Genomic DNA, 13,314 nt, shown 5'->3' with positions numbered 1-13,314 from the left:
ACAAGTTTCTCTATGTCACATCATCCACATGCCTCGATCTTGACTTCACATCTGAGGGCCAGAGGGTAGCTTAGTCCTGATGGCCCATTCAGTCCTTAACCTCTCTGTTGTGACCAGTGGTGATGGGTTTTTTCATGCTGGTGACTCCTATTAACTGAAAACTGAGAGACAAAGTGCGTGAGGTAATATCTTTTACTAGACCAACTTCTGTTTGTGGAAGGGACAAGCTTTTGAGCTCCACAGAGCTCTTCCTCAGGTCTGCAAAAATTAACCTGAGTGTCTGAGGTGTTTTAAACCACCACAGTTTAATTTATTCCCCTCTTCTACAGAGATCCATACTTTTAACCTTTCTATTATGAGTTTTCAATAGAACAAAAATGACTAGTTAGTTGCCAGGAAATCTGGGATTCACTCATTCCAACACTAGTCAACTTAAATTCTTACTCAGTGGACAAGTCCAGCTCTAGTGGGAACAGGTGACTTCAATAGAGTTGCATTTATTTACACCAGGGCTAAGTTTAGCTGCTATAAATTGTACTTTTCAGTATTCTGAAGTTTAACTGCACCTCATATCGTGGTCCAAGCTGAGCATAATCTCGCAGTTTGTCTTTGTCGAGCCGAGTAGGTACTTCGATAATATCGTGAGTCTGAAGTTTTATAATTTTGAGAAGGGAAGTAAACATGCTTTCTGGAATGATCTGCAGAACCTTCACAGAAGAAAGTGACACAGACTCAATGGATAATTCTTAAGTATTAGCAAAAGCAATTCAGGAATGAAACAATTACAACAAATGCATACCTTTCTTACATAGGAAACCAACTCGCCAGAGTAATACTGTGATACACTGAGAAGGTCAGGGCTGTTTGCTTGATTAATACGAAGCAGTGGCAAGTCAAGAGCAGATGCAAGCTAGAAATAAAATTTATAAAAAACTTTAACTGCCTCATTTTGAGATTCTGTTACCAAATATACAATTTAAAAATCTCTAATTCCTCATGAGCCTCTAAAATCCAGAATTCAAGCGGTCATTCTCCTGCTAAAAAGCAATGATACACCAACATCATTTTCTCCTGCTAAAATATCTTTTAAGAAAAAAACACTTTTGAAGCTGATGACCCTACATTTATTTTGTTCTTGTTTTGGTGGTTTGCAGATCACGGGCAGAATAAAGCATTTTATTTTCTTATGGTCTCGTCCTCCTGCCACATGTATTCATTTTCCTCAATCAAGAACATTTCCCATTCTTAATACTGTGGTGAAAATGTATCCTTCTAAACTGATGTCAGATCTGCCTTATGGCAGGTTAAGTGCATCGGCAACATTGCTGCCATCATACATTCAGCCTCCTCTAGTTCCTGCACAGAGAGCCACACCTGTGTTCACTAAAAACACCAATGTCTCCAGCTAATGTTACTAGATAATTGGACTGATTGTTAGGGATGCAGTGTGGCTTAGAAGGTAGAGCACTGGACTTCACCTCAGCAGACCAGGGTTCTATTCCTGGGTGTGCCACTGGCCTGTTGGATCATAGAATCATAGAATATCAGGGTTGGAAGGGACCCCAGAAGGTCATCTAGTCCAACCCCCTGCTCAAAGCAGGACCAATTCCCAGTTAAATCATCCCAGCCAGGGCTTTGTCAAGCCTGACCTTAAAAACCTCTAAGGAAGGAGATTCTACCACCTCCCTAGGTAACGCATTCCAGTGTTTCACCACCCTCTTAGTGAAAAAGTTTTTCCTAATATCCAATCTAAACCTCCCCCACTGCAACTTGAGACCATTACTCCTCGTTCTGTCATCTGCTACCATTGAGAACAGTCTAGAGCCATCCTCTTTGGAACCCCCTTTCAGGTAGTTGAAAGCAGCTATCAAATCCCCCCTCATTCTTCTCTTCTGCAGGCTAAACAATCCCAGCTCCCTCAGCCTCTCCTCATAACTCATGTGTTCCAGTCCCCTAATCATTTTTGTTGCCCTTCGCTGGACTCTCTCCAATTTATCCACATCCTTCTTGAAGTGTGGGACCCAAAACTGGACACAGTACTCCAGATGAGGCCTCACCAATGTCGAATAGAGGGGAACGATCACGTCCCTCGATCTGCTCGCTATGCCCCTACTTATACATCCCAAAATGCCATTGGCCTTCTTGGCAACAAGGGCACACTGCTGACTCACGGATCACGGAGGGCAAGTCATTTAATTTCTGTGGGGCAAGTCATTTCATTTTTTCCCCACCTGCAAAATGGGAATATGAGACTGACCCCATTTTGAAATCTATTGATGAAAGTACTAGGTATTATTAATATGAATAATTATTACGATGCCTGGGTGTATTCCATATATAAAATTATGTCCAACCTGTATTTAAAAAAAATTTGAGTCATTTTATTAATCTATGAAAAGTAATGGTAATCGGAACTATTCACATCTAAACACGTATGGTCACATATGAGTGGTCATGTATACAGATAAACGCTAAGGTCTAATTAACAGATGAGTTAAACATGGAATCATATTGTTGGTATATCTTCAATGATAAAGTAGGAGTCATTCATTTCATTCACGCTTACCTTTAGGAAAGTAGCTCTGAGTTTAGTTACCATTGATGGGCTGGCTCTTATGCTTTCCTGCATGATAGATGTGAAGCTGAAAAAAAAGTTAAAATATCAGGTTCATCATCTCAAACTATTTCTCTCTTGTACCACAGCCTGATGCAGAAACTGCACATGGAGTCAGTGGAGTTACACCACGAATGAACTTGGCCAACAGAGATGCCTTTTGGGGCAACAGTTCAGTCAATGTAAGGTAAGTGGTGCAACAAGATAAGAGAGTGTCAGACACTCAGTAACACCCAGTGCAGCGATGCACCACTTATACTCTTGTGACAATGATTTGTCCATTTGTTTTTGGTCAAAGCAAAATAACCCGGGGAAAAATCTGTATCCCTGTTATCTGGAAACCACTTAACAGGCTAAACCGTGGTCCATTTTAATCTTCAAGGCTGTTATAATGGGTTCAGAATAGATAGCAAAATTGTAGCATCATGTAACCCTCTCCTAGAAACAAGCCCAACAAGGGCCCATAATTCTCATTCAAGGCAACGGGAGTTGACTGCTCAACACCTCATAAAATGGGCCCTAGGCATTGCTACTTAGAACAAGTTGCAAGAGTTAACAGCATTCACAAGTTTTGTGTGAAGTTAGGAACTTACATGCATACAATTTCTCTTGAATGGAAGAGGACATACTTCAAGAATGATAAATGGGATGAAATTAAATAAAAGGAACACAAGATTGAATTAAAAACAAACAAACCCTGGTAACATACCTGTCAATTAACTGCCAAGCATAAGAAAGATCACCAACTATCTGCATGGTGATCAAGACCTCTTCTTTAATGTTGATTGTTCGGATCATCTGATGGAGAAACTTGCGGGTATCAGCAAGAAACTGACAAACTTGCAGATTAGATTCCAGCTGGTGAAATTCTTGGACCTGTGTTAAAACAAAGTCTCCATTCGTCTTTTTTTTCTTTCCTCCTCAGACAATTTGACAAAAAAGATTCACTAAGTTTACAATATTTTTCTTGCTAAAACACACACAACATTGATCAAAACCCTCTCTTACTTTGGAATGTCACCAAGGAAGCAGTTTCATTTAACAAGTGCCTAAATACCTTGGAAGTACTCTGAAACACCATGCTGAAGTGTCTTTTACTTCCTGAAAAAATGGGTAACGGTGTTTGCTCTTGTGTCCTGGCCAAATTCTAATATGGATATTTCTCTTTTGCCTCCTAAATTTCCCCATGCAGTTTCAAGTGGATTTTCACATCCTTTCCTAAACTGATATGTAGCACTACCAAGTACTGTGTAACGTTAGTTTTATTTTGTCTCAAAGGCTACTGAACTTAATGGGAAGAAAACTGATTCCTTTATAGCCCTTATCCTGCAATCAGATCTTTAAAGGTGAACTCTTATGATCATATGGAGCGGATTCAGAATCGGGGCCTGTATTTGTATAAGGGGTTTAAGTTACAAAGCACGTTGTGATCCATCTGGTTGAAAGACCAACATAAGCTTATCAAATGTGTTTTCCAAAGATGCTACACAATATGGCTCCAAAGTCCCTGTCTTTACCTCTTCCAATGCCTGTATCAGTTGTACAGTTTTTCTGCCTGCTGCAGTGGAGTCATCATAGTTTAAAGACATTATTTGCTTGGAGATCTCTCTAAACCAAGCCTGCAGGTTTTCTGTTTAACCAGGAAAAAGGAAAATTTTAAGTTAGTGATGCTTAATCCCCACAAACACAACTGAAGATCTGATTAATAAAACACATGACTTGCCTTTAATACTAAAAATATTAATCTTTTCTAAAACATACAGTAAATAAACTAAGATTCTACATTTTACTTTTAAAATCTCAACATGTGATTTTAAAGGGGTATTGTCAACATAAAAGTCTCACATAATATTTTAAACTAATTTGTAAGCTGCAGCACCAATACTAATGTAGATTGTCTTTGTTTTAATTATTTCAGGCTTTACAAACGCATTTACCATCAATGATGCTGCTTGTTTAGGTTTTGCTTTATGCTATGTTTTTATAGTGAAAGTAGCCAGGACTGTTTCAGTTTCTGGTTATATGGTGTTGGGTTCACAACAACGAAGGAGAAAGTTTTTCCTGTGATTAATATCCCATAAACATTTATTTTCAGTATTACCTCTCCCTTCACCCCCAGAATACAAAAACATGCTCATTCCATTTATTCATTTAATTTAAATTACCATTTTTCTCCACTCTTGTAAGAGGTTTAACTCCTGAAAAGACATCAGCAAGTTCAGTTATCCTTTCAGACCCTTCCTTTTTATAGCTCTCCCATTTAGCCTGCTTTTCTGACAGCATCTGCTTGAACATCTATTGAAAAATGAAACCTTCAGTTTATGAATTTGGCACTAATGCAAATTGCAGTATCATTCAATTTTAAATAGGGCTGGCAAGTGATTAAAAAATTAACCATGATTAATAGCACTATTAAACAATAATAAAATACCATTTATTTAAATATTTTGGATGTTTTCTACATTTTCAAATATATTGATTTCAATTACAACACACAATACAAAGTGTACAGTGCTCACTTTATTTTTGATTACAGGTATTTGCACTGTAAAAAAAAACTAAATAGTATTTTTCAATTCACCTAATACCAGTATGGTAGTGCAATCTCTTTATCATGAAAGTTGAACTTACAAATGTAGAATTATGTACAAAAAAAACCTGCATTCAAAAATAAAAAACAATGTAAAATTTTAGAGCCTGCAAGTCCACTCAGTCCTACTTCTCGTTCAGCCAATTGCTCTGACAAACAAGTTTGTTTACATTTGCAGGAGATAATGCTGCCCAGTTCTTATTTAAAACATTACCTGAAAGTGAGAACAGGCATTCTCATGGCACTGTTGTAGCCGGCGTCACAAGATATTTAGGTGCCAGATGCGTTGCAGATTCATATGTCCCTTCATGCTTCAACCACCATTCCAAGGGACACACATCCATGCTGATGATGGGTTCTGCTTGATAACGATCCATAGCAGTGTGGATTGACGCATATTCATTTTCATTATCTGAGCCAGATGCCACCAGCAGAAGGTTGATTTCCTTTTTTGGTGGTTCGGGTTCTGTCATTTCCACATAGGAGTGTTACTCTTTTAAAACTTCTGAAAGCATGCTCCACACCTCATCCCTCTCAGATTTTGGAAGGCACCTCAGATTCTTAAACCTTGGGTTAAGTGCTGTAGCTACCTTTAGAAATCTCACCTGGAACAGTGGTTGAAGCATGAAGCGACATATGAATCTTGAGTGCATCTGGCACGTAAATATCTTATGACGCCAGCTACAGCAGTGCCATGAGAATGCCTGTTCTCATTTTCAGATGATATTGTAAACAATTCTATTGTTCTTTGTGTTTTGTGAAATCTGCAGTGAGAGTGTTCTTAAAATGAACAACATGTATTGGGTCACCATCTGAGACTGCTAGAACATGACAGAATCCAGGTAAAACAGAGCAGAGGACATAATTCTCCCACAAGGAGTTCAGTCACAAATGTCATTAATGCATTATGTTTTTAACAAGTGTCATCGGCATGGAAGCATGTCCTTTGGAATGGTGGCTAAAGCATGAAGGGGCATACGAATGTTTAGCATATCTGGTAAATAAACACCTTGCCATGCTGGCTACAAAAGTGCCATGCAAATGCTTGTTCTCACTTTTTGGTGACTTTGTAAATAAGAAGAGGGCAGCATTATCTTCTGCAAATGTAAACGGACTTGTTTGTCTTAGCGATTGTCTGAACAAGAAGTAGGACTGAGTGGATTTGTAGGCGCTGATGTTTTACATTGTTTTGTTTTTGAGTGCAGATATGTAACAAAAAAAATGCTGGATACATTGTATGGTAAAGTGTGCTTACGCCAGATGTACTGTTGACTTTTTGGTCACTAACAGAAAGATCTACTAATTTTTTATTTGCAGAAATACTATGAGAGCCTGATTCCCCATTGCTTTACATCTTGTGTAAAGATTCATACCTATGTAAAGGGAAACTGGGGTTCAGGAAAGCATGCACTTAAATGCTTTCCTGAATCAGTGCTGGGAGTGTAAAATACTACCAAATCAAAATAGTTGTATTTTATACCCACTTTATATAGGTGTAAGTGACTTCCTACTAGAGTGCTCTTTGCATAATCAGCCCCAACTGTCCTTTGGTTAAAATAAAGCCTAAAAGAAGAAAATACACTAAGATAAGAATTATGCAGCTTCTCCTAGTCAGCTTCTAGTTCGCCAGTTATCAGTCAGATAAACCAATATGCTTAGCAAATGTGTGTTGGCTGAGAATGAAATTTGGCAACCACTGAGAGAGACATGCACAAGGCAATTCCAAGTTGCAGAATCTGCCTCTCTTGGATTGAAAACCCAGGTCAACAAGCAGGAGACTCATTTGCTGATATTAGCGGATCATACAGTTGTAATTGTTCTATCAGCATTCAATGCCCGTTCCTCAGCACTATGTCACAGTTGAGGGGAAATAATTTAAAAAAAAAAATAGCTGTCACTGACATGTTACCTCTTTCAAAATGAACTCAAACTGTGCTGTATCCAAGAGAAGCTGGAAAAGGATCTTGGCGTTGTACTTGGAATCAGTTAGAATTTGATCCTTTATTTGACGGAGACGCTTGTTATTTGGGTCACAAGCTGCAAATGGAAGGACAAAAATTCTGTACCACTGGAGAATGCATCATGCTGTTAGAAATGAGCCTATTTACAAATATTAGCTTCTGAAAAGATTGAAAGAGACAGGGTAGGTGAGGTAACATCTTATTGGAGCAACTTCTGTTCATGGAAGGGACGGATATCCTTCAACTTGCCACCGACCAAGAATGATGTGAGTAGTGGCAGTGGAAGCTTCCCTTGGTGCTCCACCAATGTACCTCACCCCCGGACTTGGAGGGGCTATCTGTAGTTGAGAATATAACTGAGTCTCAAGGTACAATCAGTTTTTGTTTTCTCTACTGAGATTACAAAAGGCACATTTGTTGGCAGGGATGGTTCTTTTGATGCAGACGCATTATTATTATTAGGTGTTTTTTAAAAAAAAATACCTAGAGCCTTAAGCCCTCTAGTGCGAGACACTGTACAAACATAACAAAACTTTTGGTTTCTCATGATGTGCGATACCATGACATTAAAAAGTTTGATGCAACACCCTGAAAATGGTACTTTGTTAAATGATAAAGCAGAAGAAATAAGCCAGTCTCCCTGCTCATCTGGTTCAACCTGCATGGACTAGTTCCACAGAATCATGATTTCACATTAAAGCTTTTAGGTCTGTGTCTGGTTGTAAGAATAAACATGTGACATGGATGCTATTCTCAGGTGAAATTTCAAGAAAGCGGTTAGTAAAGGACCACTTCTGCAAATGACTGAAAGCAATGGTTGAAACTCCACTGTCTTCCATGATGCAAAAGAAGAAAAATTAAATTAAAAAAAAGTTCCAGTCATCATCTAACATACAGAATTCTGTACTAAAAGCCCAGTACATAGCCTTACCCGAGTCAGCAGTGTGAAGCATCAGCCAACGGATTGCAACATTGCAGTCTCTTAAGCAGTTGAGCAGCTTGGGAATATTATCCAGCACTAGCTCCTCCCTCAGACAGCCCTCTTTGAGAAACTGATGAACTTGAGTGTGCACACGCTCTGTGACAGCAGCATAGCGGCTTGCCTTTGAACATACAATTCTTTCATCAATATGGAACAAGGAAACATCATTTATCTACTATGTGCAGTATTGCATGAGCACAAAGTGAGTATGAGTCAAGTAACAGATACTGTAAATTCACTATCCACATAGTTTTTCTGGGGATGGCCAGGGAACACAGTTCATGGCAGACTTTGTAATTGAGTGGTGAGAGAATGTAATCCAACATCTAGAGCCGAGGACCTATACATGAAGGTCAATGTTTTCAAAAATGCCTAAGTAGTTGAGGAACCTGGATCTTTAGCTCCTAAGTTACACACTTTCAAAAATTTTACCTAAAAAAATGGTAGAACCACCCAGCTGACAATGAAAAGTTTACTGTCCATCCACTAGAAAGAACAAAGCAGTAATAAAATACACTCTAGAATTGGAAATATTTGCTATAAATCAGTTGTTGGCTGTATTAACAGATTAAGGAAAAATATGTTTCAAATATTAATTTAGTCAGTTTTTTAAAGTGACCTTATAGCAGTTTCATTTAATATCAAGGCGATTATTTCTTACACATGATAGTTGGGGGCTCCATCTTGGGACAGATGTTTATATGTAGGTATCTAAACATCCAGACAGGTGCATAGGTGCTTTTGAACAGCCCACTAGGAACTTCACTGCCATTGATTCAATCTGGCATGTGATTAATTTTAAGCCTATGGATAATCCCATTGAAGTCAGAGTTCCAAGCGCATGAAAGTAATTTAACACAAAAGAGCAGCCAACTTTGAGCTATAGTTTACTTTTATTTTTTTTAAACCATTCTGCAGACTAATGGTTACAAACATTTCATTAAAGATAATTTCTTTCTAGCAGAGGGACACATTCTCTGCTCAGCATAGTTGCTCAGCTCCCAACAAGAGACTAAATCCCTTGGTGAGAAAAGCATCCCGAGCACTGCATAACATGATCTTGGCTGTCAGCAGCTATGAACTCAACTCAGAACACTGGAACTATGAGGAAGAGACACTTAAATATTGCAAAAGTGAAAACACTACTACAGAGGGTTCAGACTTTGTGACTTGAAGCCACTCTCAATGTTGACTCACCCGAGTTATGCATTAGAGAAAGAGAATCCATGTGCCAATAAACACATGGAATACATGTGAAAGCGGCTTGAATCTTACCATGAATATAAAACTTGTATTTAGTTACCTGCTCTTTGATGTTTGAAAGATCTAATGTGTAGTTGAGGGCAGTTTTTGCAGCCTTGTAAGGTTCCCATGCATCAGTTAGATTTACAGTGATTCCCATATAAATACTAATAACCTAAGGATGGAAGCAGAAACAACATTTAAGTTGTGGTCATATTCTTATTATGAAAGAGAAATGTTCTTCACCTAGAGGCATAAACAGAACAAGGTAGTTCATGGATTAGAATGTTAGAAATAATTAATCTGTACCCAACCTCATGTACAGATGAGCTTCAGACAAAACAAATTTCTAGGCTACATCCTTCTTCTCCTCTTCACCTTCATTTGAAATCCATGATTCTTAGACTCTTCCTTTCATTTGAAAGGACAGCGTCAACTTGAAATCTAGTCAGTTTTTTAAAAAGTGAATTTATAGCAGTTTTCATTTAATATCAAAGACAAAGTGTTTTAACCATTTTCTATGACTTTGCTATCACCTTTTCCTGTTTCTCCTCCCTCTCCCCACCCTCATTCCCCTTGTTGCTGTGTGAAAGCCCCACACAAGTGACAGGGGAACAAACCATACACAACGGGCTGTCAAATGCATAAAGCAGACAAACTGAGAACACCTCTCTTTTGCTCATGCTCTTTAAGTTTATTGTGAGCTGTTACTTGTAACAGCGGTAGGCACAATGGTTTCAGACAGAGGATGGGACTTTAAAAGGAGCCAAAGGGAGCTGGGTGCCTAACTCATTTAGGCTCCTTTGAAAATCTGAGAAGCTGAAGTGTAATTAAGTTCACTGGGAGCGTTTCAATTTTAGGCTCATGTAAGGTGCTTGAGTGGAGGTGGAAATCCCATGTTATTGACAGAACAGGGCAGTAGCAGCAAAACTCCACTCCACCATTCCTCCAAAACACCTCCACTCTGACCTGGTGGGATCACCTGCAGGAATGAGTGGACAGCTCTATATATTTTCCCCATCAATCCTCGGGCCTGTCCCAAGAATACAAACCAAAAAAGAGTTCATTAGGGCCCACTGTGACTGTGTTTTGTGTGAAGTGGGGACATGCCTAAAACCATGAGAACCAGGATGACTAATTTCACAAATTACTGAATGTCCCTTAAAGATTAAGATTTTCAGTCACTGACAACTGAGTGCTGATTTGAATCCAGCCTAGAAGTGAAAGGCTCTATCATAACTGATCGTTCCAACACGGAGCCAGCCATTTAAATATTTGTATCATTGTAGAGCCATGGTTCCCAAATTTGGTTTGCGTCTCGTTCAGGGTAAGCCCCTAGCAGACCGCAGGACGGTTTGTTTACCTGAGCATCCGCAGGTACGGCCACTCGCAGCTCCTAGTGGCCGCAGTTCACCATTCCCGGCCAATGGGAGCTGCAGGGAGCAGTGCAGGCTGGGCCACTGCTTCCCGCAGCTCCCATTGGCCAGGAACGGTGAACCGCGGCCACTGGGAGCTGCAAGTGGCCGTACCTGCGGATGTTCCAGGTAAACAAAGCGTCTCGCGGCCTGCCAAGGGCTTACCCTGAACAAGCGGCAAACCAAGTTTGGGAACTCCTATTGTAGAGTGAAAGATTGTAGCGTCCTTGAAAACGTATAATGCCAAATTCTCCCTTCAGATATTCGTGTGCAGTTTCCATAAAGACAATGGAAGTAGTATGCTTGTGTCCAGAAACTACAGTTCCTATTCTTTCTTACAGTGCCTGCTGTTATTAGTTTCTCCACTTCCCCTTGCTTTTTCTATCCTGTTCACGCAAAACACAATTGGAAGCGACTGGACATTTGTAAGATCACTTGTTTCCACTTTCCTTTGTTCAGTAAGACTCTCTTCTTAGTTGTAAGTACAACTATAAGGACAGAAACCTCCAGAAAAGGTAACAGGTGGAGGCTTCTATTCCATCTGCATTTGATTATAAATGAAATAAACTATATGTTCTTAGCGACTAATATTCACAAGGGATATCCTTTACTCAATCAACATGCTCCAAAAAAAGTATAATCTAATCTCCCTAACGGAGTTACTATTCTATTCTCTAAGACAGTATTTTCTGCAAGGCACACTTCAAAAAGGTACTTCAAATAAAAGTTGTACTGCAGGCTTAAATCCAGTATGCACTGTAAGAACTACAATAGAATTTACCCAGTTATCTGGAAAATATTTATCCACTATCTCTCTCATTTTTGCTTGTTGGGTGTGAAGAATAGAAGGGTCAAAATAGAGAATCACATACAGCATGGCAGCTTGAGTAGCCAGAGCAGTGCTGCGATGCTCTGGTAATGGATATGCAGAAACCTAAAACGTGGAAAAAACAAGACATATGCAAATATTAGCATGGTGCACTTAAGAGAACAGTACATTTATACCATAAGGCTATCATCTCTGTCAGCTGGGTATCTTGGGCACGTAAGTCTCAAATCCATCCATCTGTTATACTGAGCCCTTTACATCCTGCATCTCACTAGAATATGCAAGCTAATTTACAGACGCTAGCCAGATTTTATAAAAATATTACCTTGATGTAAATGATTCGAAGGCAGGAAGGACCATGCCTGAAACAAAGTGCTAAAGATGGACTAGAAGGAGTGGGCCAGGAAGGAGGCATTTTGGAGGAACTGGGAGTTGGTGGGGCGGGTGAGTTTAGTATCAAAGCGAGGCAGAGACTGCAATAATCCAAGCGCAAGATAACTAGAGTATGGAGAAGTGTATTCCTTCACCTTTACATTGATAAATTGAACAAATTCTGCATATACCAATAGGGTCAAGAAAGTGCCTTTTTATTAACAAACCCTTAAGAGCACCAAAACTCACTGATTAACTCACCTGGTTATAGATGTCATCAGATCTCAAGCGGCCAATAACCATGCTGATGAATGTTTCACTTATGGGTACCCTACTGAAGTAACTTTCAGGATAGTTTAGAGGCCTTTTAGCTCCTGGTTGGCTTGAGTACCCAGTGCTTCGAAGCAGCTTACATATATCATCCATATTGGAATCAGCAGATCGAGCAGCACTAGGTTATAAAAGGAAAAAGAATATGTATCTACATGAATTGACCCATTAAACACCCCCCCCAAAAAAACCCCAAACACATTATTTTCCCCTTACCAAGGAAGGGCAGCTATGGATGCCTATACTGGAATCCTAACTAAGGGTACAAAGCATGAATGAAACAGAGAACCTTATGCATAGTTCACAGAGGATAGAAACAGAAAGCATTCAATTCAGGAGATGAATCTGACATTTTCTTTTACTTCTGAATTCCCTTCCTTGCCCCACCCTCATATTCTGGAAGTGAGGAATTTCCACTTTACTTTCTTATGTCTGAAAGTTAGAAAAGGCACCAGTTGAGGTGTGAGGATTCATTTAAGGATTAAACAAGCATATCTTTTTTCCTTTTAGCGAACGTATTACTGGTGAAAGGGGTTAGATTGATATTCTTGGAGGATTCTGTGCGATTTAACAAAGATTCCTGAGTTCAGCTAGCAGCTCTATTTATTGATTGGACCTTTCTGAAGTGTGCTGTAACTGTAGGAAGTACATTCGGGGATAAATGTACTATCTGGAACTCGGCATATTTCACAAAATTGTTCTTGTGCCTTTGGAAACTTGTTATATTCTGATAGATGAGGGTTACAGTACTGAAGCTGTAGGCAGAAATATTTTAGCCAAGGTGACCAAGTCCTCATAAGGTCAGAATCAGAACAAGTCTATAGCACTGCTCATACAATTGGATCTACGCAGGAGGCAGCTGGATCTGTGCAGGCAGACCTCGGTGCATGAAAGTAGTAACCCTGATGTCCATGAGGCTCTGCAGGGGCACCAGCAACCACCCATGTGGATCTGATTGCAGGAAAGGAGCCAATACCTC

General features: G+C 39.5%; 1 protein-coding gene across 6 annotated transcripts in view; it reads right to left on the bottom strand.

Annotated features, from left to right (window-relative positions):
• WASHC5 (WASH complex subunit 5) overlaps positions 1 to 13,314 on the bottom strand; it is a 72,057-nt gene that overhangs the window by 51,029 nt on the left and 7,714 nt on the right. For all 6 annotated transcript variants that reach the window (XR_012666881.1, XM_075124942.1, XM_075124940.1 and 3 more), the window contains exons 6-16: positions 12,267 to 12,456; positions 11,586 to 11,738; positions 9,451 to 9,564; positions 8,097 to 8,268; positions 7,114 to 7,241; positions 4,780 to 4,909; positions 4,132 to 4,244; positions 3,324 to 3,490; positions 2,567 to 2,642; positions 800 to 910; positions 567 to 707 (exon numbers count right to left, since the gene is read on the bottom strand). Coding sequence is in view for 5 of the 6 variants with exons in the window: in XM_075124942.1 (XP_074981043.1) it covers positions 567 to 707; positions 800 to 910; positions 2,567 to 2,642; positions 3,324 to 3,490; positions 4,132 to 4,244; positions 4,780 to 4,909; positions 7,114 to 7,241; positions 8,097 to 8,268; positions 9,451 to 9,564; positions 11,586 to 11,738; positions 12,267 to 12,456 (1,495 nt within the window). In the remaining variant the exon portion in view is untranslated. The remainder of the gene's footprint in view (positions 1 to 566; positions 708 to 799; positions 911 to 2,566; positions 2,643 to 3,323; positions 3,491 to 4,131; positions 4,245 to 4,779; positions 4,910 to 7,113; positions 7,242 to 8,096; positions 8,269 to 9,450; positions 9,565 to 11,585; positions 11,739 to 12,266; positions 12,457 to 13,314) is intronic.

This window comes from Caretta caretta, chromosome 2 (assembly GCF_965140235.1).
Source record: "Caretta caretta isolate rCarCar2 chromosome 2, rCarCar1.hap1, whole genome shotgun sequence".
Lineage (NCBI taxonomy): Eukaryota > Metazoa > Chordata > Testudines > Cheloniidae > Caretta > Caretta caretta.
The sequence above is the reverse complement of the archived record's forward strand: the minus strand, read 5'-3'. Positions and strand labels throughout refer to the sequence as shown.